The sequence below is a fragment of the Sceloporus occidentalis genome, unplaced genomic scaffold (assembly GCF_023333645.1).
Source record: "Sceloporus occidentalis isolate IW3139 unplaced genomic scaffold, rSceOcc1.0.p SCAF_4, whole genome shotgun sequence".
NCBI classification, from domain to species: Eukaryota; Metazoa; Chordata; class Lepidosauria; order Squamata; family Phrynosomatidae; genus Sceloporus; species Sceloporus occidentalis.
In genome coordinates this window covers 92,759,003-92,783,611 of record NW_028316984.1, presented here as the reverse complement: position 1 = coordinate 92,783,611, position 24,609 = coordinate 92,759,003, and the positions used below count along the sequence as shown (strand labels likewise).

General features: G+C 41.5%; 1 protein-coding gene across 10 annotated transcripts in view; it reads right to left on the bottom strand.

Annotated features, from left to right (window-relative positions):
- LOC149314349 (tetraspanin-4) overlaps positions 1-24,609 on the bottom strand; it is a 771,146-nt gene that overhangs the window by 315,263 nt on the left and 431,274 nt on the right. For 6 of the 10 annotated variants that reach the window (XM_089520921.1, XM_089520920.1, XM_089520922.1 and 3 more), the window contains one exon: positions 4,157-4,236. In XM_089520921.1, coding sequence (XP_089377047.1) covers positions 4,157-4,236 — 80 coding nt within the window. Of the gene's footprint in view, positions 1-4,156; positions 4,634-24,609 lie in introns of those variants that run through there. The other 4 variants (XM_089520918.1, XM_089520919.1, XM_089520927.1 and 1 more) reach the window with 3 other exon arrangements.

The window sequence follows — 24,609 nt, the reverse complement described above, 5'->3', positions numbered from 1 at the left end:
GTTAATTTTATCACAGTGGACAGAACTAGCATGCTAGTTAAATACATGGCAATAGCAATAGCAATAGCATGTACATTTCTATAACACTTATCAGTGAACTCAGCAATCTCTAAGTGGTTTACAGTCTGTAAATTGCCCCCCAAAAGCTGGGTACTCATTATACCGACCTACAAAGGAATGGAAGGCTGAGTCAACCTTGAAGCCCCTGGAATCAAACTCACAACCTTGTGGCTGCAGTAACAACATTTAACCACTGTGCCACCAGGGCTCACTTCTGCACCACCATACACATGTTCTTAAGCAATAATCTGCTTGAGAACCACAGTGGTGTAGTGGTTTGAGTGTTGGACAAGGAATCTTGGAGACCAGAGTTCAAATCCCTGCTTGGCCATGGAAAACCAATGGTTCACCTTAGGTACGTCACAGTCTCTCAATGTAACAGGAAGGCAATGGCAAGCCTCCTCTGAACAAATCTTGCCAAGAAAACCCCATAACAGAGTTGCCTTAGGGCAGTGGTCCCCAAACTGTGCCCTTTAAGAAATTCTGGACTTCAGCTCCCAAAAGCATCAGCCACGTTGGCCAATAGTCTGGTATTTTGGTAGCTGAAATCCAAAATCCCTTAAAGAGCACAGTTTGGGGACCACTGCCTTAGAGTAACCATAAAACAGAAACAGATTGAAGCTCCACAACAACAACTAACAAAAACAAAAACAATAATAATAACAACAATGTCAGATGAAATATGGAAGATGTGGCCCATGCATGAATGAAAGATAGCCTGGAGGGCAGATGCCTACCCTTTAAGGGCATTTTTGCACCCCTGAATCTCCTTCCCCAGTGCTCTCTTGGAAGCATTTTGCAAAAAAAAAAAAAAAAAAAAGGTTTTCCACTAGAAGCCTCTAGTTTAAGCTTAGCACTTAAACAGGTCACAGCCCCCCTCCCAACTCAGCCATTCTAAGCCCTTCCCCATAACTCCCAAAATCAGAAGTGGACTTATGCTCACTTCCAGTATATGGCTAATAACAGGATCTGATGTGGTTTTCAGTGGAGGGGCCAGAGAACTGGGCACCAGAGCCTCTAAAGTTTCCCATCACTAATGTAGCCCCTCCTCTAAATGAAGGCAATGACCAAAAGAATACATATCATGTATCGGGAGGAAGCAGCCTGTCAGACTGGAGCCATTTCTTTTCGAACCTAGATGACCTGTTTGGTTGAGTGCAAGAAAATTTTATGGAAATTTAAGTTGGTTTTGGCTAACATGAAAAATTCATTAACTCATCAATTACAGTTAAGAATACAGGACATATCTTGATTGTTAAACATGATAATTCACCTTTTCAACACTGAACAGCAAAAGGCCAGATATATTTATACCAACAAAAGTAAATCAATATGTTTTATCATTTCAGGTACATTATATACTTCAATCATTTAGTAGAAACATGCACAATGTTTCCATTCTCTTGATATACTCTTGGGACATAAGCAGTTCAGAATCCCTGCACCTACTAGCTAAGACCTTGAGGGGGAAAAGGACACAGCAAACCTCACTTTCAGAAAGAATGCAGCAACTTCCACTGTGAATATGCCAAGGTATATTCCCATTGTAAGTACATGCATGTTACAAGATGCAATTCCATTTTAAAGATATGCACATGTGACACTGCCGGATGAACTGAAATAGTTTGCAGAGAAAATGTCCTTTACAGCTCTTGTGTGCATCATTTTTAAAGGAAGACTTTTCATGCCAGCCCTCTAGATATTCTTCTACATATACTGTTCAGTTGAATGAAACCAGCAGCTGGTGGCTTCCATATTACTGGGGGTGGTGAATCTGGTGTTTGGTCTGAACATTAAATCAACTATTCCAGGTGCTGAACTGTATTCCCAAAATAGGTTCTGTTCCTTTAACATTCAGATTCAAGCCCAGAGCCAGTTCACTACCCTGGTGACAGGGAAGCCACTAACTGCTACTGCTGACTGAGCTATAAACTGGGATGAGCATAAGCCTAAGAGAAGTGGGCAGCTTAAAAGGACAAGCCAACCATGGTGCTTGTCTTTTCAGGAAGCTTTGAGGTAAGCTGGGATAAACACCAGGGGACCCCAGCAGTGGGAGAGAATCAGGAGCTAGAAGGCAGACTAGTCTGATATTTTCTATCAGCTTATCCAGAGCTTAAGTGGAGTTCCCCTCCTTGAGTTTCAGAACTTCCCTCAGAAGACCAGCTGGTCTCAAATACACACAGCCTTAGTCAGAAATGGCTAAAAAATAGAAGCAGGAAGAATTTTGAGAAGGAAGAGTTAGTGGGTCAAGCCAATTCAGGCCATTTTAAAGTGCTCCCAATCCTCCTCACCTCCCCAGCCAACAGAGCCACAGCTGTTGCTTTGTTCCCATCATTATCCTTAATCTCACGCCTCTCTGTCTGAAATGTCTGTTTGTGTCCATGGGAGAGAAAGGTTTAAGAGAGTTTGGGTTGATAACTGAAATGCCACCCAGACGCCACGGCAGATTGCATCCAGACAGTGCCAGTTGCTGTGCCCAACTTTTCAGTTTGTTTAAAAAGAAAACTTACATTCTGGTTATTTTTGTAAGGAGAAGCAGAAGCAAGTGAATGTATTTTATCTTAGTGATCACTGCCCCCAAAAGATACTGCAGGTAAGAATGTTACATGCAGTTGCACCTGCCACAACGCCCATCTAGGCAAAAGCAAACATTCTACAGGAAAGTAATGAACAAACTGAACCATGCTTCCCTCAGCCACAATGTGCTAACAAAATCCTGAAGCAAGAACAAGACCAATCCACTTCCTCTTGAAAACTTGCAATGTTCTTTCAAGACAAATGCTTCTCGAGACAATGCAATGATTATCCAGCTACACCGCTTTTCCCCAAAAGGACTTGCGTGGGTCCACTTTAAACAGAAGCAATATTCTGTTTCATTCAAGATTTGCAGATACTCATAGAGGACTGAAAGTGGTAAGACTGCTTATGACAGGGCAAGGAGCTCCCACGTGGGATGTACAAGCGATGCTCTTCACTGTTACGGCTCTCCTCGCTGCAGACAACCCAGTGCTAGCCTGCTAACCTACTTTATTTCGGCTGCAGTATCACCATTATTGATGGCACTGCCCAGCATAGGTGGCCACTTCATCACGTGCGTGTCAACAACACACACATTGATCAGCTAATTCCAGGTCACAGAACAAACAAGTCCATTAGCACTGAAGAAACACCTTTCAAACAGAATTCATCTGGTTTGAGATCCCATGGAACAAATAGCCATGCCATGAGGTAATTTAATAAATTACCCACGGACAAATAGCAACTATCCATGCCAAGACATACTTTAATAAATTACCCATGCACACGTTTGGGCAAAACAACGAGTTCCCAGTTTCTGTGATAACATTTAAACAGGCATGCATTTTAACAAAACAGAGGAAGAAGAGGGGGAAGCAGATTGCTCCACAGTAACTCATCAAGTAGGTTAGGCAGTAAAAGACTAACTCAGAATTATGCATAATGAGGTGGCAGACGGAGGCAGCAACTCTCTGGATTGTAGCATATGAATTGGAGGGTGGCACTTCCACATGTGTAATCCCTTCCCTTGCAGAAAAAGCGTGTAGTAAACTACCAGACTAGAGAGTGGAGTATGTTAAACTCTTCTCTCATATTGTGATTCTATGTAGAGAGAGGTCTTTTGCCCCCAAATCTGGTGGAGTAATGAAATACATAGTACATGCCCTCCCACTCTACAGCACAAAGTGGTGCAGCCTCAAGTGGTGTCACCTCAAGTATAACATGTTACTCTGCAGCATGTGTAAAACACTCCCAGGCTGCATCCATACTGCAGAAGTAATCCAGTTTGACATCACTTCAACTGCCACAGCTCAAGGCTATTGAATACTGGAAATGGTAGTTTGTTGTTTGAGGTGCCACAACAAACTACTATTCCCAGTATCCCATAGCCTTAAGCCATGGCAGTTGAAGTGGTGTCAAACTGGATTACTTCTGCAGTATGGATCCAATGCCAGTTTTCCATTTGTACCACTACTCACAGGCCCAAAGTTTGAAAGAAGGGGGAAAAAGAATACTTTAAAAAAAAACTTTTTGAGAGAACAGAGAAGGGGGAAACCCCCGGACGGATAGAACTACTCACCCAGAAGAGAAGGTTGAAGACAAACATGAGGTACTTAATGCACTGGAGGCAGTTGTGAGCCATACTGCACCGCTTCAGTTCTAGAAGGAAGATAAAGGAGAGATCCAAGTAAAAGACCACATACTTGTTCCCCTTGGGAGAGGTGTACTTGGCCTTGGTGGCCTTAGGGCCTGGGTTGGTGTGGAATCCAAAGAAAGAGTTGCTGGCCGCCCCAAACTGGCCGCCATACATGCTGCTGTAGCGTGGGAAGGCGCCATTGGGGAAACTGTAATCCTTGCTGTCCAGAGACGGGCTCCTGTGGTACGTCGATTCATCCGTGCTGGACCTGCGCATCGTGATGTCCATAAAAAAGCCTTCCACAGTTATGACCGACAACAAAAGGGGTGGCTTTCTTTGCCTGGGAGGTTGCGGCTTCCCCCAACTATTGCTTGGTTCTTTGGCCTGCCATCCTGTCAAGGGATGCAGTGGGGTGCCAAGGCTGCCAGGGGACCTAGGAGCAGGAGCCTGCCAGGCTTAGAGTTGGCCAACACTAGGGGCTCACTTGTTGAAACGTCAAGGCTGCCCAGAAACACATGCCCTTTGGTGCCCCACTCTCTCCCTCCCCTTGGTCCTAAAAAAAGGAGGAGGAGGAGGAGAAACTGAGGAAGAGAGAGAAAAAAGAAGAGGGCAAAGAACACAAAAAAGTAGATATTGCTGCTGCTGCTGCTGCTACTCTGCCCCCCAAAACGATGTTCCTTTTCCTTTTCGTTCAAGAGCCTGCTTCTTTATTTTGCAAGGTGCCTTCTTTCTTTCTTTGGATGGCTAGGACTGGGGCTCTGCTTGTCATCCCAAGTGCCCTAGGAAGCCTTGACTCCACATTGCAACCCTTCCCCCCAAAATAGTAGTAGTGTGCCAATCGCTTAGGGCTGGTGCTTCAGAGCCAGGAGGGGGAAACGAGGGGCCAGGGTGCCCCCCTGCCAGGCGCCCTGCCTTGCCCACATGGCGCTCTCGGCTCAAGTGCATGCGATCCTTCCCGCGGCTCCTTTGCCCAGAGGATGCCCAAGGCAACCAGCAGCAGGAAGGAGGAGGAGGAAGAGGCTGCTCCGCCGAGGCTTCATCCCCAGCCCTCTCCGCTCGCCGCCGCGGACTGGAGCCCTGGACCAGCGGAGGCTCAGCACTCAGCCCCGGCCGCAGCCAATGGCAGCCCCCTCCTCCTCCTCCTCCTCCTCCTGCCCGCCCTCCGAGCCAAGAGGAGCCGAGGCGGAGGATGCTGATGCTGGGAAGCCCTCCGCCTCCAGGTGCAGCAGTGCCTGGCTGCCTTCTCGGTCCTAGGATGAGTTTGCTGCTTCCCCTGATGCTGAGGAGCCCAGATCTAGCCCTATGGGAGACTCATGTCTAGGAAAGCTCCTGCTGCCAACTTCTGCCTCTCCATGAGGCTCCAAGGTGCTGCTGCTGCAAGATCACTTTCCGAGTCCAAGATCCCTCTGCAGGCTCCTGCTATAGGTCTGCCCCTAGGCTTTCCCCTCTGCCCCATGCATCTGAGGAAGGAGGCTCAGATCTAGGGAAGCTCAAGAACGAGGTCTTTGGGCAGAAGGAAAAGTCCAGGGACAAGCCTATAGCAGGGAGACCTGAACCTATAGGTCTGTCCCTGGACTTTCCCCTCTGCCCCATGCATCTGAGGAAGGAGGCTCAGGTCTAAGAAAGCTCAAGCTACCAACTTCCTCAGACTTAGGTCTGAGTCCAGGGACAGACCTATTGCACAATTGGAAAGTCCAGGGAGAGCTCTATAGCAGGAGTTTTGGGAGAGCTGAACCTATAGGTTTGTCCTTGGACTTTCCACTCTTGCTATAAGTCTGACCCTGGACTCAGACTTAGGTCTGAGGAAGTAGACTCAAGTCTATGAAAGCTCCTGCTATAGAGCTCTCCCTGAACTTGCCACTCTGCACCATACATCTGAGGAAGGAGGCTCATGCTAGGAAAGTCCCTGCTATAAGTCTGTCCCTGAACTTTCCACTTGAGCCCTTGCATCTGAGGATTCAGGCTCAAGTCTACGAAAGCTCACGCTCCCCACATCTCCCTTTCAGTTAGCCTCAAAGGTGCTACAAGATCCCTTTGCAGGAGGTATCACCAGAGTTGTTTCTCCAGGTCACTGTCATCCTCTTTCATTTTCCACAGGCAAGGTTTGAGTTTTTATTTGCATTTTTTAAAGCATCCCAAATGGTCCTTGGAGTTATCATCCCTTTGGGAGGAGCCGTGGGATTTACAGATGTTTCAAGTGTAATCGCTCTTAAAAACAAACAAGCAAGAGTGTATTACACTTGTATGTTTGCTGATGGCGAAACAAAAACCCCTAAGCTCTCTTTGGTCTCATCTGCACTAAAGAAATAATGCAATTTGACACTGTTTTAACTGCCATGGCTCCATGGTATGGAATTCTGGGACTTGTAGTTTGTTGTGGCACCAAAGCTCTCTGACTGAAGAGGCTAAATATCTCACAAAGCTACAATTCCCAGGATTCTATAGCATTGAGCCACAACAGTTAAAGCAGTGTCAAACTGCATTCTTTCTGCAGAGTTTTGAGATGCTGCTTCCCCACTCATCTCATCTAACATCTCTGGGATGCTCTTGCTGTGATCCCCTGCTATGGGAGTCTCCTATACAGTAGATCACTTTTTCATTTTACTAATCTGACATGTCATTCCCTTAACTATTTTGACCACTCTGCCCTCTCCCCCCCAGTCTCTGAACCCCAGACAGCATGTTCCTAGCCTTCCCAATTCAGTGGCATAGGACATTATCAAGGGTGAAGAAAATTACTTTTGTCCTCTTCTCACCTGGGACACCCCTTGCTGAAAGATGGTGTATAGGTGTTGGGCATGGGAGAGCACAAGGGTTAAATGTTTGGATGTGGATCCACCCATCATCCTCACTGGATGACCTTGGGCTGGTAACCAACTAATGTACGTGTAAGGATAAAATGTATAGTAGTAAGATAACAGGGAGAGAACTATGGGGGCCACCTTGACCTCCTTGGATGAAAGCTGAGATCTAAGTACGATCCATGCAATCAAGTTGATCCTTACTGGGCTCATGAATGGGTTGTGCTTATTTCCAGCGAATGCATTGTGAAGGGCTGACAAACTAAGATGTGGATATAGTCCCTCTCTTGAAGACCTAAGAGGGGATGTTGCTACTTGAGACTACATGTGAAGCCTTCTAACTTCCAGATCAAGGAACTGCCATCCATACAGTCAAACTGAACATGGGTCTATGAGAGAGGTCTCATCTACCACCAGACTCAGCACCCAGAATGTGTTTTATGCTGACTGGGACCAGAGCAAGAAAACATCTCTGGGCAGCAGATTGGAAAATGTTCCACAGCACAGCATGGCACCATGTATTGCAGATTATCTTTCATTTCATAGCAAACATTGCTACTGTTGGTTATATTCCTTAGGACAGGGTGGGCAACTGCAGGGCCACCCCCCGCCCCACACCAGCCCTACAGGTCACACCACTGTGTTTGCAATTGGTTTACAGATTGTAAACTGCTTAGAGAGTGCTGAGTTCACTGATTAGCAATATAGGAATGCAAATGTTGTCGTTAAATGCTATTTTGCTGTACTCAAAGTAATGCAACATTACTTTCAGCTACAATTTTTTACTTCTTTGGGGCCATTTTTGTTTGTTTGTTTCAAGGCTCTCAAGATTTGAGAGGCTCTAAGCAGTTAGGGGAACTAAACCAATACAGGTTTGGGTAGACTTCAAAGACATAGTAGTCATGTCAGTCTGGAAAATCAGTATGCATAAGGAACTTGTAGCATCTTTGAGACTGCCTGAAAGAAAGAAGCTGATAGCATGAGCTTTTGTAGACTACGAAAGCTCATGCTACCAGCTTCTTTCTTTCAGGCAGTCTCAAAGGTGCTACAAGATCCCTTTGCATACAGTTTTAGGTAGTTTGGACAAATTAAAGATAATTTTAGGGCTGGGGGAACACCCAAAAACTCAGCCTCAAATTGGGGGGGGGGGTCTGCAGGCTTTGGGAGGCTTTGTGGGGGCTTCAGAGCTGCATGAGGGAGCTCCAAGGACTGCATGCAGCCTGTGGGCCAGTTTGCTCACCCTTTGGATCTCCATTCAGAATGTAATGCACATTCAGAATTGTTTTATTTGTAGGGAAGATTGTTAGGAAGCAATATTTGGGGGTTTGTGGATATGGATATACCATTATGAACAGGGAAACCCACAAACACTAATTTCTCTAAAGCTATGCAAGATCTCTTTTTCTTCTTAAATTTCTGGAGGTTGCTATGCTAAAGCAATGTTCTGTGAGGACTTCCCATCTTAACAATATGGACAGAATGGTGATCAATATTCCCCACTCCCCAAGCCTGGCTTTGCCTAGTTTAAAGTCAAACTGTTCACTTCAGGACATTTCACTAATGCTGTGTGCATGTGCACCTTGAGTAGTATTTTTCTACCCAAGTTTATGCAAGCCCATTACCTTCATAAGGGAAGCAATGACTCTATGCTTGGCAGAGACCCGCTTGTTCCTGCAAGAGAGTGCCCTGGGTTGGATTTCAAATGTAGGGATCTGCCAGTGATTGGCACAGCTCATAGTCCAGTGGCACACCAATATTCCTTAGGATAAGGAATCACTTTCATAGTATACCCAGTACATGAAATATATCATGAGGCAGAAGGAACAAGTAATGAGTTAGCAATTTAAACACCTTGCAGGAGAAAGAAAATACACAAGATGAGAGCAGATCTCTTGCCTGAATCATCTTTCTTGGGGAAACCTACTCAGAGAACTCTATTCAGTTGAACAGCAAAATTGAGAAAGTAGAATGGATGTTATTACAAACCACTGTTTCAAGGTCATCCCAATAAACCATCCACTCTCTTGAACTGCAAAAATGTTATAAAAATGACAGGCAATCATCTGCTCTCTCTTTCTTGAATGCATATGGGGAAGCAGACACACACTACTACATAGTGATTCCAGTACTTATGCTATCCTGTGATGACTATTCTAGATAGAAATATCTTGTAGAGCAAAGAGAAAGTTACTGATTAGACATATCTGTTTCCCTAAGGGTAAAAAAACCTGCCCTCTGACATGGCTGGGTTTAGCTTGGTTCTATGAGTTGGGGCCAGATTCCTGTTGATGCACTAAACTAGTGCAAACTGCAGCTGCAGAGGTGGTAGTAGCAGGAGTATACAGGTTGTGGATGCAGCACAAAGGAACTCAGGCATTGGAGAAACTGGCTGCCTGGAGCTGGCAGAATTTGGCTGTTTTCCCATCATTGTGCAACTCTAGAAGTGCACCCACAGGAGTCTGGCCCCTGAGTTAAGGAAGGTTCACAAAGTCCCAAAGTTTCTATAGTTTGTTCACCAATCTCTAAGCAAAACATTGCCCTACAAAGGAATCCAGGCCCAGTTTGCGCACAATATTCTGCACTGTGACTTTGACAGCTCAGATTTTTCAAAAAGCATAAGTTCTTGCATTGGCTTACTATGCTGTAGGAGGATGCAACTGCAGTCTTCCATACCACAGAGCCCTCCAATCTGGCAGGGAAGAGTATCTTGGAGGGACAGGAAAAGGTTCTTTGCAGTACAAATATCTAACGTGTGCTGGTATCAACAGTTGTGTTGATCAATGAGGGTCTGCAGGAGGCACAAACAGGGATGTAGCTAGGATTTTAGGAAGGGGGGGTCCAGACTAAGTGCCACCATTATAATGGGGCTTGGGTGCGGCGGCGCAGCAGCACACACCATTCATTTTTCTAATGGAAGGGTGGTCAGGACCCCAAGAACCCCCCCTTGGCTACGTCCCTGGCACAAAAATAATGTGTGCGTGTGTGCGCTCATTTTTATATATTATTTTTGGTGCCCACTCACTTGATAAATACCGTTTACCATGACAGGAATGAAGTACAGTGAGCTTCAGACTCTCTGTCTTCCTCCTGGGAAGATATAAGCTCATAAACTTTCCTTTCTGGTTTGGATTAACTGTGGCTTCTCATTTTGTTTGTATCCAACAAGCGGGGGTCAATCTTATCCCATGTTTTGACAAAACAGTGCAGCTTCAGAGCATTGATTATGAAGCAACTTGTTTCAAGCAAACCACAGTTGATCAGCCATAATTCAGGATGCAGACAGAACACTATCTCTCGCTAATAAAAAAAGAAAATGAGGGGGATCTTTGGATGTTCTCATAGTTACACAGGGAGAGAAAAGCAATGGGAGGGGGAGGTTTACTTCAGCTTGCTCCTGTCCTGATAAATAAGTGATGCAGAAAGTGTAGCATGTGGGATGTATGTGCCCCCCAGTCTCTTTTTGTGGCATATGAACCCAGGATCATCTCTAAGCCACAGGTCACCCACTTTAAAAAAAAATAAAAAGTCTAGATTTTTTTTGCCCTCAAACTGCACTACTATAGTTAAAATGGCCACAGACCTGAGGTATTTTACTATCCTAGTACCTCAAAAGCCCCCATCAGCCCAAACGTGGCTGAAACATTGAACTGGAAGTGATATCACATAACTTTGTTCATTTTTTTATGCTCTGTGTGGCACACACAGAGAGGGAGGAAGAAAACACTGGGCAAAGTTGCCTACTGCTGTGATAAGCTCTGCTTTATCATGACAGCTAAATGATAGCATTGCATACATTTGGTTTCATAGACTCAAAAACACTTTGTCTACACCTGATGCTTAATTACTGGTAGGCTATCTTAACATTACAACAGAAATTCCACACATGTCTTAGCCCCTTTCTGATGTATATCCCATTTTCCATATTGAACATCCTTTTATAATCAAGGTAGGAATTATGCAGCATATCAGAAATGGCCTTCTGGTAATTTCCAGTTACCTCTGCATTCAGTAAATGGGGAAGGTGCAGCCTGCAGGAATCCAGCTACACATGTCCCCCACTCCAGTCCTATGTGGTTGTCCACTTTTGTTTTGTAACATATAATAAAAATAAATAATAATAAACTTTATTCTTATACCCCGCCTTTCTGCTGCAGCAATCAAGGCGGTTTACATGACTGGAATATATTGGAATAATATATGCTCTCAATAAATAAATTGACCCCCCCCCCACTTTAAAACTCTTCCGGCGGGCATACCCTCCTGATCCTGATTAAGACACCATGTTATCTGTCAGATTGATTCCCTGTAATTGACCACTGTAGCATGTTTTGAATTTTTACTGTTCCTGGATTGTGATTGTATTTTACAGTATTGCATTTTATGATTGCATTTATGGTTTTATCAGGTTGTAAACCCACCTCGATCCGAAGGGAGAGGTGGGGCAATATAAATAAAACTTTTATTATTATTATTATTATTATTATTATTATTATTATTAAAACAGGATTAAATACAATACAGTTTAAAAATTTAACCTGTAAATACACTCATCCCTCCACATTCACTAGGGTTAGGGGCACAGGACCCCCGTGAATGTGGAAAAATTGTAAATAATAAAACCACTATGCCTTTACCTGAGATAACACCTCTCTAGGAATTTCTGGGTCCTCCAGTGCAACTCTGTGGTCAGCATCTGCCAGACATTGACCATAGAATTGAGCTGGAGGAGCTACAAATGCCTAGTGGAATGTTCACTTTAGGAATCTCTAGGTCCTTCAGTGTGACTTTTAGTTAAAGTTGACCACAGAGTTTAATTGGAGGACCTAGATATTGCTAGAGAGAACATATTAATAACATCCGTGAAGAATCAAATCCGCAAAAGTCAAAGTGGCAAAGGTGGAGGGAAACACATATTCACAATATTCTCCCCTTACCACCACAATGACAGCATAGAGAAGTAAGTCCAGTGAGTTCAGTAGGACTTTCTTTTAGGTAAGTGGACATAGGACTGTAGCATATAGATTGGGAAAAATGAGGTTCTCTGGAAGGGATATGGAAATTCTATGAAAATAAGGACTTATAAGGGGGAAAAACAATGGAAAAACCAAGAAACAAGCTGGAAGAAGCAGAGGCTAGTGGTGCCTCAGCAGTGGACAATCAGTTTTCCAAGAATCAATTCTGGAATAGAAACAGAGAAGCAAAATCAAGACTGATGACAACAGTTGTAAAATCAGGAGGCAGTAGAAGTAAAGGATGAGGAAATCACATAGGTTCTCAACAGAAAGATAGACTCAAGCAAATGGCCATTTATACTTGTCTACGCAATATGTGGCAAGTGTAGATTGGTAGTTTAAAATCATAATATAGCAGATTAACCATTTTTGTAGGGCAGTAACTGCTCTGCTTCTATATGGGCTTAATGTTGTGTGTGTATACACACACACACACACACACACACACACCACCCTAAATAATGAAACTTCAGGATGGAGAAAAAAAACTGTAAATAGCTTACAACAATAAAAATAATGTAAACAGATAAAAAGCACACTAAACAAAACAGTAAGCTAAAATGTCTTAAAAGATTAAAACAGTTTACAACTATGTACAGTTCCACTTAGGAAAAAAATCAGTAATGCCACAAAGGATTTAATGAAATAAACTTGGCACTGGAATGAAACCAATGCCAACCGCAATTTGAGGGGGGTGTCATATCAGAGCAGGCCCTTTTCTATGCCATTATATGCCATCACCATAAAATCAATTCACACTAGTATTAGACTGTAAATTAAATACTGAAAAGGTTCCCCACTGTTTGGATATTTTCACTTACAGAGAATCACTCCTTGCACATTTCAGTCATCTGGTTACTCTGATATTACATATTTAAGCTGACAGTACTTACTGTTTTCTTCACAAATATTGTTTAAGTCATGGACAGAGAGAATTATTATTTCTAACGAGTAATATTTAGCCCTTGTAAATTATCCCTTTAAGACATAAAGATCTTGTCCTCTTTGAAATTTCAATCATTAAAACAGCAAAGCATTTTGAAATGCACATCACACTTAACATATTGTAAAAACCAATTTCTGCTCAAGTGAGCCCCTTTGTTAGATATTTCTACATTTCTTCAGTAACCAGTTACAACACCAATGCAATTTATATGCTGTTTTACCACGCATGCTGGTATATCTTTTAACACAGTAGCCAGCTGAGGTTCAAAGAATCAGCCATTCACATACACATGTACAATACAATGTTCCCCATCTCTCATACAAAGCATTCAATCGAGCACAAACATCAGTATTAGCTCCCTACAGGTATGGTATCTTGAGATGGCAGCCATTTTCAAGACAACTGAAAAAGCAGAGAACAGGGGGAGGAAAGCGTGCAATTCAAACAATACTATGGTAGTCAGTAAAAGTAATGGCACTATAGTGTCATTGCTACTATTTTTTACTGAATATCTCAGTTTGCCTTTAAAACAGTTTGATTCAAATTGAACTCTGTCTCTTATAAACTAAGGTGTGAGGGAGATATGAAAGAAAGCTAACACAGTGCTTAGATTTCAAGTGGAGTGTGTTTAAAAGACGAGAAGGCGGTTATTTTAAGCCAATGTAGGATATTTTCACAAATGACATTAAAAGAAATGCTTGCCTGCCTTCAAATTGATAAAATAACATCAAAAAGATAAGCAACCAGAAAACTGTCAAAATTATTATTATTTTTTTTAAAAGAGCTCTCCAAACTCTGCTATGAAGTGAAAGAGACAGCTTGGATGTATGGAAAGGTAACCTGGCTCCAGACTGATCCTCAATGTGTATATGTGTCTGTGTGTATGCATATGTAACACATACAGAGCAATCCTATGCCCTGTTGTGTGTCACACCACCTTGAGAGGTTAGGTTGACAAATACAGGACACAGGATTTCCTCTCTGGAACCACATCAGTTGTAGAACTCCCTCCCAATGAATGTCAGGGTGCCTCTATCCCTACAGAGCTTTAGGCAGACAGCCAAAAACACAGTGTTTTGTATAATCTTTTGTCCCCAAAATCAGGTTTATTTTTTTGTACTGTTTTAGTTATGTGTGTTTTAAAGCAGATTTTAAAATCACTGTTTTGATAGTACTTAAAGAAAAAAAAATCCCTAATGTACATTGCTTCTGGGGTTCTGGGAAACAATAGACACATATTTTAATAAATAAACAAAAAATAAATCGGTAAGTTTAGTTTCAAGTACTGTGTTCAGCAGAGCATAGTTCTGTGTACCTGCACATAAGATTGCAGCCCGAAGTTTAATGCTGTCTGCAAAATGCCTAAATCAAATGGGGCATAAACCCCAAAAGGAAAAGTTAACAATGACAGCAAAAACACACCAGATCCCACAGGGATTGATCGATCTTGATCATGGTATATAATGACATTCCATTGAACAGAATTGTGGTTAAGCTGAATAGCCTTTTAGCTTCCTTGTAGAAGATCCTAGTCTGGGAAATAACCTTTTTAAAATTAGCTCTCATTAACACATGGTTTCGCCCTCCCTGTGCATTCTTTTCTGTCTTTTGATATGTTATTCCACTGAGCAGTAGAGACCCTTTGACAGTAAACTAAAAAAATAAAAAAATAAAATCTGATTTTGATGGTAAAGCATACCATCCTATTGTAAGTGTGCCAAACTAAATAAATCTAGGTTAATAGTTCTAAATAAACATCAGCAGATCATTTTTAATGGAAATATGTAACAATCCAGTGTTTTAGTAAGAATAAAGTGGGGGGTCAATAAAATTATCATTAAAGATTAACGCAGAAATGCATCTGAATCAAAGAACTGGAGAATAAAAACAAAACAAAACCAGTCTCCTAGAATACAGTCAGCAATTTCTCTTCTGGAGGTAGCTTATCTCTCATCCAAAACACCTTCAGAACACAGCAGGAGTTCTGTTTTTCCCTGACATCACTGAAGCTGCTCATATGAAAGAAATGAAGTTCTCCTCTGGAAGAACATTTTTCTTTGCTTATTTGTTTTGGTGGAATAAGGGGCACAAGCCTCTATATGCAGGCCTTCTTTGGTTTTTCATGCTGTTATGGGTATATATGGTTTCAGAAGACAGTGCCAAGGTTCACTCTTTCTAGAAGATTTAGTTCAAGAAAGGCTATGCATAAATTGGTCACCACCACCACCACTACTCTGGTAAATCTCATTTGTTATATTACAGCACAAATCACATTATAAGTGCTCTATTTGCATGGAACAAACATGTTTTTTTTTTGTTTGCTTATAAAAATGCTTTATAAGAAAGCATTTCATCTGAAATGCACAAGTAAGTATTTCAACCCATGCTAACTTTACTTCTAGTTTGACTGTTTTGTATTTTCTTCAAAAATATAAAAAAGGAGTACTGTATATACTCATGTATGAGTTTAGAAATTTAGGTTACAAAATTGACCCCAAAAAAACTTGAGTCAACTTATCCACAGGTCAAAGTATTGCATCTTAACTCTTATTAAAAGGAAGGAAACATTCTCTGGTGAAAAGGAAGAGTATAATGTGTCTTGGAAACATTGATCCCCTCTACTCTATCATCCATCCAGCCTTGAGCGTGAGCACAAAGATCTATGTCTGCTGTAATTTTGTAAGTTTTTGACATTGTTCTGCTTTGCTTCATCCTTTAGACCCTTTTCTAAATGCCCCTAAGTTTAACACTTGACTTATCCATGAGTCATATCAAAATCCCTAAGTTTGGCCCCAAAACTTGCCCTTAACTTATTGGTGAGGTCGACTTATAGCCGAGTATATATGGTAGCTAGAAACAGTTAAGCAGGCCTGGCTAGATGGGGGAGAATTATTGCTTGGGTCCCAAGCAGAAAAAGTGTGAATATGCAAATAGAACTTGCAAGAGGCCTGAGCACTAAAATCTGGAACATAGAAATGGTCAGAACAGAGAGGTGGTGGGGAAACAGTTAAACGAAACACACACACTACTCTTTCTCATCTCCAACCCTTTCCTCTGCTGGAATTGATCTTCGTTTTCTGCATAACAGAGCAGAGTATAACAGGTTTCATATCTTCTCCAAATGGTTTGCTTTGGCAACCAAGATTCCTCCTTTTCCTTTCTGAAGCCATCCCTACCTCAGCTTTTCTCCTTGCATGCCCACTCCAGGCAAAATCCAATTGTTACTTCCAGCTTGAGTAGACCTGTCAACTGAATTCTTTTAATTCTTGTTTTCCCTATTCATCCTTCATCTCTCAGATCACTCTAGATAGTTTTTCACTTGTTCACAGATGTATCTCAGGTTGAAAGCAAAAATCTCATGCTGTGGCATCTGAAATATCTTTCCTCCAAACAAACTTTGTGCAATTTTAAGGGCTTTTTGAGGGAACTATATGGCTCGGTGATTGTGGTTTCTTAACTACCCTGTCTGTTCCCCCATCTCTACTGATGTCCCTGCCCTCCTCATCTGAGTTTTTCTTTCTGTGGTAAGTGGCAGCTACAACAGGGAGGTGGCAAGTTCAATGGACTGAGCAAGGAGCAGCAAGGAAAAAGGAGGCAATGCCTCATGATGCAGAGGCAGAGGTATGAAAGGAAGCTGATGACTGAGAAAAAAGAGGAGCATGGAGGGAGTGGATGGTAAGATAATAGCAGAGAGAGACAGAAGGGAGGGAGAAAGAGAGAAATACGCATAAAAAGAGAAAGCAGAAAGTCTCAGAAGACGAGAAACACATGGAAGAATGGAGAGGGAGAGGACAATTTTCCACTCAGAAGAGGAAAAATATAAAACTGAGTGGTTGGATCAAACATGGGCAGTAGCTCTGTTATTGTGGGACTTCAATTTCACCTTCTGTTTTCATAGCAGCCTCCTCCAAGCTGCTCCCCCAATATATCTACATTATTTTTTAAATCTCTCTCTCTCTCTCTTTCTCTCCCTCCCTCTCTCTCTCTCTCTCTCTCTCACACACACACTGAGGAATTCCCAACAAGAAAATCAAAGCAACTTACAAAAACTAAAAAAAGTCTAAACATCTTATTTGTAAAAAGTTAAAAACCAATTAAACAAAGCACATTGTTAAAACAACACATTTAAAACATAATTAAAAGATAAAAGCTAACCACACATTCAAAATACCCTTCTGATAGATAATTTGAAATAATTTATTCTGCCTAAATAAAAACGTCTTTGCCTGCTGGTGCAAACAGGGCAACTGAGCCTCTCATGGAAGGGAATCTCACAGCCTGGGAGAAGCCAGTGAGAAGGCTTTCTCCCCTGTCCTTATCAAATGTGCCTGTGATGGTGGCGGGACTGAGAGAAAGCACTCCCCAGAAGATCTCTCACATATAGGGAGATACAACTTTTTAGACAGACTGGATATATAGTATACCCATATATATTTCCAGCAGTTTGATCCCACTTTAAATGTCTTGTCTCCATCCTACAAATTTGTAATTTGATGAGGACCTAGAATTATTTGCTGTAGTCCAAGGGAGTGGATTAGATCCCCCACAAGAAGGCTAAGCATCTCACTAAACTACAAGTCCCAGAATTCCATAGAATAGTCATCCCAGTTAAAGTGGTATGAAGCTACTGCATTTAATAAGCATTACTTATTAAAGTATTGCTTAAGTTTTGATTGTCATGGATTCATTTTTAAAAATAGATTTAAGTTGAAAAATAAGTTATCTCTTGCTATTTAGCTGCTACCGCCATTACATCACTGCCATTAAAGAATAACATGGAGAGCTGGAGGAGCATCAGGTTTCATAATTATCCATTTCCAGTTTTTAAAAAAAACAACAAAAAACAACCCACTTCTGGCTTGTTGGTGAACGATGGATCTGAATATTGATGATAGAGGTGAAGAGTGTGGTTAGTATGGCTTACAGTTTATTTTTATATATAAAGTTTTTATTGTTTCCTGCATCCTTCCTGAAGATCGTTTCTTGTTACCTTCTCTCATTCCCTTTCAATGAGTGGGTGGGTGAGAAATGTCGTTTCCAAAACAAAAACTCTGTTTCCTTCAGCTATATCCTTGTCCATCGAACTCAGAACAGGAACAGGGTGCCTGTGTGCATAAAATCATAGGTGGGGTTTCCCCTAGCATTTGGGTAAGGATTTAATGCAAATTAAAACAGAAGGTTCGAATTAATATATTTAAAATAAGTGTCCTCTTTTTGAACCATCATGATGTAATGGTTTGAGCACTGGCCTATGACTCTGGAGAAGGGGTGTCACTAGGGGTACAGAGGGTTTAGGCTGCACCAGGTGACACCCTAAAGGGGAGTGACACCACTGCTCCTCAAACACCTGCCTTTGGGCAGAAACAAGCTGTGTTTTTTGTCTGTGTACCCTTTAAAACACTGAAGAGATGGGGTGAGTGGGGTTAGTCTTAGTGGGAGAAGAAAGGAGAGGCCCCAGGTTTTTTTTTTTTTTTTAATTATTTATTTATTTTAAATATATTCTTTTAAAATTTTCTTTAAAACCATCACATCTTACCAAATTTTCACTTTAACCACAAGAAAATATAAATTGACAACAAGAAACTATAAACAAACTTGTCAATACATTTAGGTTGTGTGTTTGATATTGTAATTTAAAAGTATAATTTTACTTTTTGTTATGTCACAACTATTACCATTACATTCAACGATATGTGACAACTAAGATTTATGAGTAACATTAGTATAAAATATAAATAACATTACAAAAGATTCTGTATGGTGTGGTAGGGAAAGTGGTCAATGAAGGGGTGACACCATGATTTACTGCACTGGGTGACACCAACCCTAGTGACACCACTACTCTGGAGATCAGGGTTTGAATCTCACTCAGCCATGGAAACCCACTGGGTGACCTTAGGGAAGTAACACTCTCTCAGCCTCAGGTGGAAAACAAAGGCAAACCTCCTCTAAACACATCTTGCAAAGAAACCCGCATGATAGGTTTGCTTTAGGGTTGCCATAAATCAAAAATGACTTGAAGGCACAGAACAACAACAATTTTTGAAGTAAACAGGGTGGTAGTGTAAATATAACACAGTGGCAATTTTTCACTAACTTTCCTATCTCTGATCAACACTAATGTTGTCCATCAGTTACATGCTTAACAGGCCCTCTGTTCATTAAGCTCCAGGCAGGCAGCAGAAAAAGATGGTCATTCATCTTACAGGCTGCTGATACCTTGTAGACTTGGTGGGTGACAAGTTGTAAAGGGAAGGACTGTCCTCGGTTATCTGGAAGATTATTAGAATTCAAGGATAGCAGCTTCATTCAGCTCCCCTGCTATTCTGTAAGAAAGAAGCAGGTACTGTATCTATATAGGATAAAATATGCCATACAATCACTCTATGCTACTTTATAAAAATGAGATTAAATCAGTCTTGTACTACTTCTGAAATGGTCCTAAAGTGTTTTATAATTGTAAGCCTATTAATCTTTAATTAGAATACCTGATGGTTTGTTTGAGGAAATACTTCATCATGTGCTTGGATTGAGATACACTTATTTTCAATAATTATTTATTAATAACCCTTCATTTTGTATGGGCTAATGGCAAGGTATCATACGGCTGTTGGCTCCTGCATCTTCCAGTCAAAAGGAGAGGTCACTATTAGATGAAAAACCATGGAACACTTCCTAATGAAATACAAAAGCGAATAAAGTACAGTGGAACCTCGCCATACGCGGGGGATCCGTTCTGGATCCTGCCGCGTATGGCGATTTCCACCTATGCTCGAGCCCCATTGTAAACAATGGGGCTCATGCACGGCGGCGCGGAGGTGCGCAACGGGCACGCGCACGGCGCAACAGGCGCGTGCGCCCATTCAACTGAATGGGACGCGCCACCCCTTCCACCCCGTGCGCGCCCAGCGGCTTGAGCGCGTACTCTCAAAGCTGCTTATAAAATGTCCGCGTATGTGGAGGCCCCACTGTAAAATGATATCTGAACCTCATTAACTGCCACCAGTTTGGTGGCATGAGAAAAGGTTTCCTTTAAAACTCTTAAACTGGAAATTTAAATGGTAAGGTATATATTAGGTCAGGTCAATCTCTGGCCTGCTGGTTACCTATACAGAACATTACTTTTATTAATACATGTACCAAGATCATCTTCTTTTAAATGCCTTGAGGGAGCTGTAGGTTATTTCTAACCCCACTGGAGTTCAAATGTACTGAGAGTATAATTTAGTTAGGGTCAGAGGTAGGGGTATGGTTTAACATAGATTTGTTCTATTTCCTAAACCAATGATAATTCCAATGCCACCCCACTCTAATGAGACCAATTTACTAACAACCAAAATATGCTACTTCTCCTCCTTGGCATCATGATTCCTCTTTTTTAAAAAAACAAATGCCATGGGACTTTTATTTTTTGATCCCAGGGCATTGCACTGTCTGAACAAAAAAGGACCTTGAGTGCAATAAACCTGTCAATGTGTTAGGGCAGTTATTTGGTTTTTGTTGTTGTTGTTGCTGCTGCTGCTGCTCATTCTATCAAGTTGTTTCCAACTTATGGTGACCCTAAGATGAATCTATCACAGGGTTTTCTTGGTAAGATTTGTTTGGAGGGGATTTGCTTTGGCCTTCCTCTGAGTTTGAGAGAATGTGACTACTCCAAGTCACCCAGTGAATCTCCATGGCTGAGTAGGGATTTGAACTCTGGTCTCAAGAATCCTAGGCCAACACTCAAACCACTATGCCATGTTGGCTCTCACAGTGATTGTACCAACTGGGATTTATCTGTTCAAACACTCTACAAGATAAGTGTCTGAAAGTTGTAAACACGGCAACTCTTCATGGGTATAAGGTGGTATAATATAGTACATTGTAGGTCTTGTTTTATGTGAATTCCGAAACAAAATGCATCTCTGGTAGACTAAAATGCCCTGCCCTGCTGTATAAAGGGCACCAGAGAGGGGAATTAATTTGGATTAATGTCTGAGTAGAAAGAAGTATTTATCCAGTCTCCTGTGTATTTTGTTTTAAATGTCATGCATAAAGGGAGGCATCTGCATTTTCCCCCTGACACAGCAACACAGATAGGAAGATCACAGAATTTATTAGCTTCATGCATTTGATTAATAATCTCCATAAAGAACATTTTGCGAATTAACATATGTCTTTAAGACAATTAACAATACACATGTTCAATACACAGAGACATATATACATATATGTAAGTTTGATATCTACCTACCTACCTAACCTATCTATCTAGTCTATTTCATAGTCTTTTTTCTGTCTCCAAAGAGTAACTACTTCAGTACAAATGTTGAATCATAAATACTCTAGAACTCAGCAAATATCTTCTTTCAAAAAGATCGATGTGAAACATAAAGAAAAAAATTTCTAACAAGATGAATGGCCATTACAGAAAAACAGTGTTCAATGGGTTGCAGCAGTTTTTAGTTTTAAGCTAACAAGTTCAACTGTTCAAAGCCACACTGTGGGTCACTTTTGTTGCAAAAAGGTTGGTTAGAAATAGTAATCCAATTTCTTGTGCATATAAAAGTGTGCATGGAGCTAGGACCTCCCCAGGACTTGAAGAAGATTAAGCTCACCTGTGACAGATATGGCTGTTTTCAGTAGCTGAAGGAAGAGGCATGGCTCCAATGGCAGCTGAGTTTTGAGTCCTGTTTATTGGTCTGCTAACCATGTGGAACTGACAGCAGCCCCAAGAGAGTCATGCAGCACTTCAGCCTGCTTCAGTTAAAAGCACTACAGTAACTAAAGTGGCAGCTGAATCATTCCTTTGCTTGGCATAGGATAGCCAAAAAGAATGCATACAACAAGAAAAGCATACCTTTTGCATCCAAAAAAGTTTTATATCATGAAAATGCCCACCTGTGGAAAATCTATCAGGAAGGAGCATGGAATCATATGCTGGACAAAAGCAAAGAACTATAGGTAGGCAAAGACTGAATCTCATTTTTAAAAGATGGTTGCTGTTGTCAGTTGCCCTTGGGTCAACCTTGACTCATGGCAACCCTCTGGATAACACATCTCCGTGACCCCCTGTCCCCCACTGCTCTGCTCAGGGTCTGCAAGCTCAGGCCTGTGTCTTCCCTGATTGATCCACCTAGCATGTGGTCTTCCTTTTTTCCAGCTATATTCCACCTTTCCTAGCACTTTTGTATTTTCTAATTATTCATTTTTCTTCATGCTGTGACCAAAATATGAACACCTCAATTTAGTCATCTTGGCTTCCAGAGTGAGTTCTAGTTTGACCTGTTCTACAACCCATTTGTCTTCTTGGCCATTCATGGTTTTTTCAGTACTCTTCTCCAGCACCACCTCTCAAATGAGTTGATTTTCTTCCTATCAGCATTTTTTACTGTCTAGCTCTTGCATCTGTACATTGTGATGTGCAATACAACTGCTTGGATGACCCTCACTTTAGTGTTCAGAGTTATGTCTTTACAGTTTATGATCTTGTCCAGTTCTTTCATAGCAGCCTTTCCCAAGCCTAATCTTCTTCTGATTTCTTGACTGCAGTCTCTGTTCTGATCAATATTTGAACCAATGTCCAGGAACTCTTTGATTATTTCCATTTTCCATTGTCTAGACTGAATTCTTGTAGCTCTTCTGTGGTCTGTTTGTTTGTTTGTTTGTTTTCTTTGTTCTTTGCTACTTTTTTCTTATTGACTTTCTTCAATAATTGTTCCAGGTCTTTATTGATTTCTGCTAGTAGTATTGTGTCATCTGCATATTTTAGGTTTTTAATATTCCTTTCACCTATCATCTCCTGCCTTTGAGTCCAAACCTGCTTTGCATATGGTATTTCCTGCAGACAGATTGCATAAACAGGGCCTTACTTGACCCTTTTGTCAATTGGGAAACATTCTGTTTCTCTGTATTCTCCGTATTTAAAGATAGTCCCTGAAAAACAGAGAAAGACATTTTTGGACCCTCTCCTGTTGCCTAATATCTTCAAAAGAGATATCTCCCAACAGCTCATTATAGACTAGGTATGAACTTTGGCCCTTATATCCCAGGCTCTATATCCCCAGGCACAGAAAAGGTTTTTAAAGCATTAGACAGATATTCATAAGTGTCTGCAGTCTCAAATTTATTCTCTCTAATCCCAGCATAAAACATAATCCATCAAAACTGAAATCAAAGATGCTCACAGTAAGAAACTCCAGAGGGAGTTGAATGATGGTAAACTAGGGCCTGTTACAGACTGCCAAAATAAAGCTGCTTCGGATCTCTTTGGAGGTATGCTATTTAAATGATGCATGCGTCCTAAGAGTCCGTAGGTCATGCCAAAGCCACACTCCATTCCTAAGCACTGGAGTGCAGCTTTGGTGCAGCTTCAGGATTCTTTGGATGCATGCATCATTTAAACAGCATACTTCCAAAGAGACCCGAAGCAGCTTTATTTTGGCAGTCTGTAACAGGCCAAAGAATGCAGGAGCAGACTAACACTGGGTACCAAATACAGAATGCATGGCTGCAGGCAAATCAGGGAAATGAGGTTTGTATGAAAATAAGGTACGTTTGAGCATAATATTGTAAACTGCTTTATATGTTTTAACAGAGAAAGATGTTCAATATGATATGTAAATAAATGTGGCACTGGAAGACTATTATTGTAGACTATGAGAACTAGCCTGTTGACTTTCATTCAGCATTGTTCTTGATATTGCTTTAACACCTATGTGGAAGTGCTGGATAAAATTATCTTGGACTTTGGAGTGTGATGCCCCAAGCTTTATTCTCCTTTTCATCAAGATCCAAGTAATAGGTCTCATCTAATCAGTGCCTGGAGTTACTGGTGGACTGGACAAGGGTGACCAATCTGAAGTTCAATCAAGCCAAAGTAGAGATAATGGTGGTATGAGTTTCATCTGTTTAGCTGCTCCTCATGGGGTTACATTCCACTTTAGGGATCAGGCTTGCATTCCTCTTGAATGCTTAAAGTTGTGGTTATGGCTCAGAATGATTTTCAATAATTTAGGCTGATAATGCTAGCTATACCCACTATTTAAAGACAAAGATCTGACTAGGGTTATTTAGATGCTGGTCATTTCTAGACTATGGCCCTATACAGACAGCCAAAATAAAGCTGCTTCGAGTCACTTTGGAGGTATGGTGTTTCAATGATGCATGCGTCCTAAGAGTCTGGAAGCTGTACCAAAGCTGCATTCCAGTCCTTAGGACTGGAGTGCGCCTTTGGTGCAGCTTCTGGACTCTTAGGACACATTTATCATTTAAACAGCATACCTCCAAAATGACTCGAAGCAGCTTTACCAAAATTAGCTTTACAAAAAGCTGACCTTATACACATTCTGTGTGTATCAAAATTTGGCTGCTAAACTGTTAGTGGGCCACAACCATATAAGACATGAGGGGCCTAAACCATCTTCCCTGACTACCCATATATCTCTTCACTCAATTAAAGATTCCAGTTTTGGCCTTTAAAGGCATAAATCTTGAGAGGAGAACTTCAAGGAATCTCCAAGAATGAAGAGAACTCCAACGAAGCTCAAAATGCTTCACGCTTCCCCAGAAAATGCAGGTTCATAGTTTGAGTATACTCCTGGATTCAGTCCTGGAGACACAGGCTTCTGCGGTGGCCAGAAGTACATTTGTACA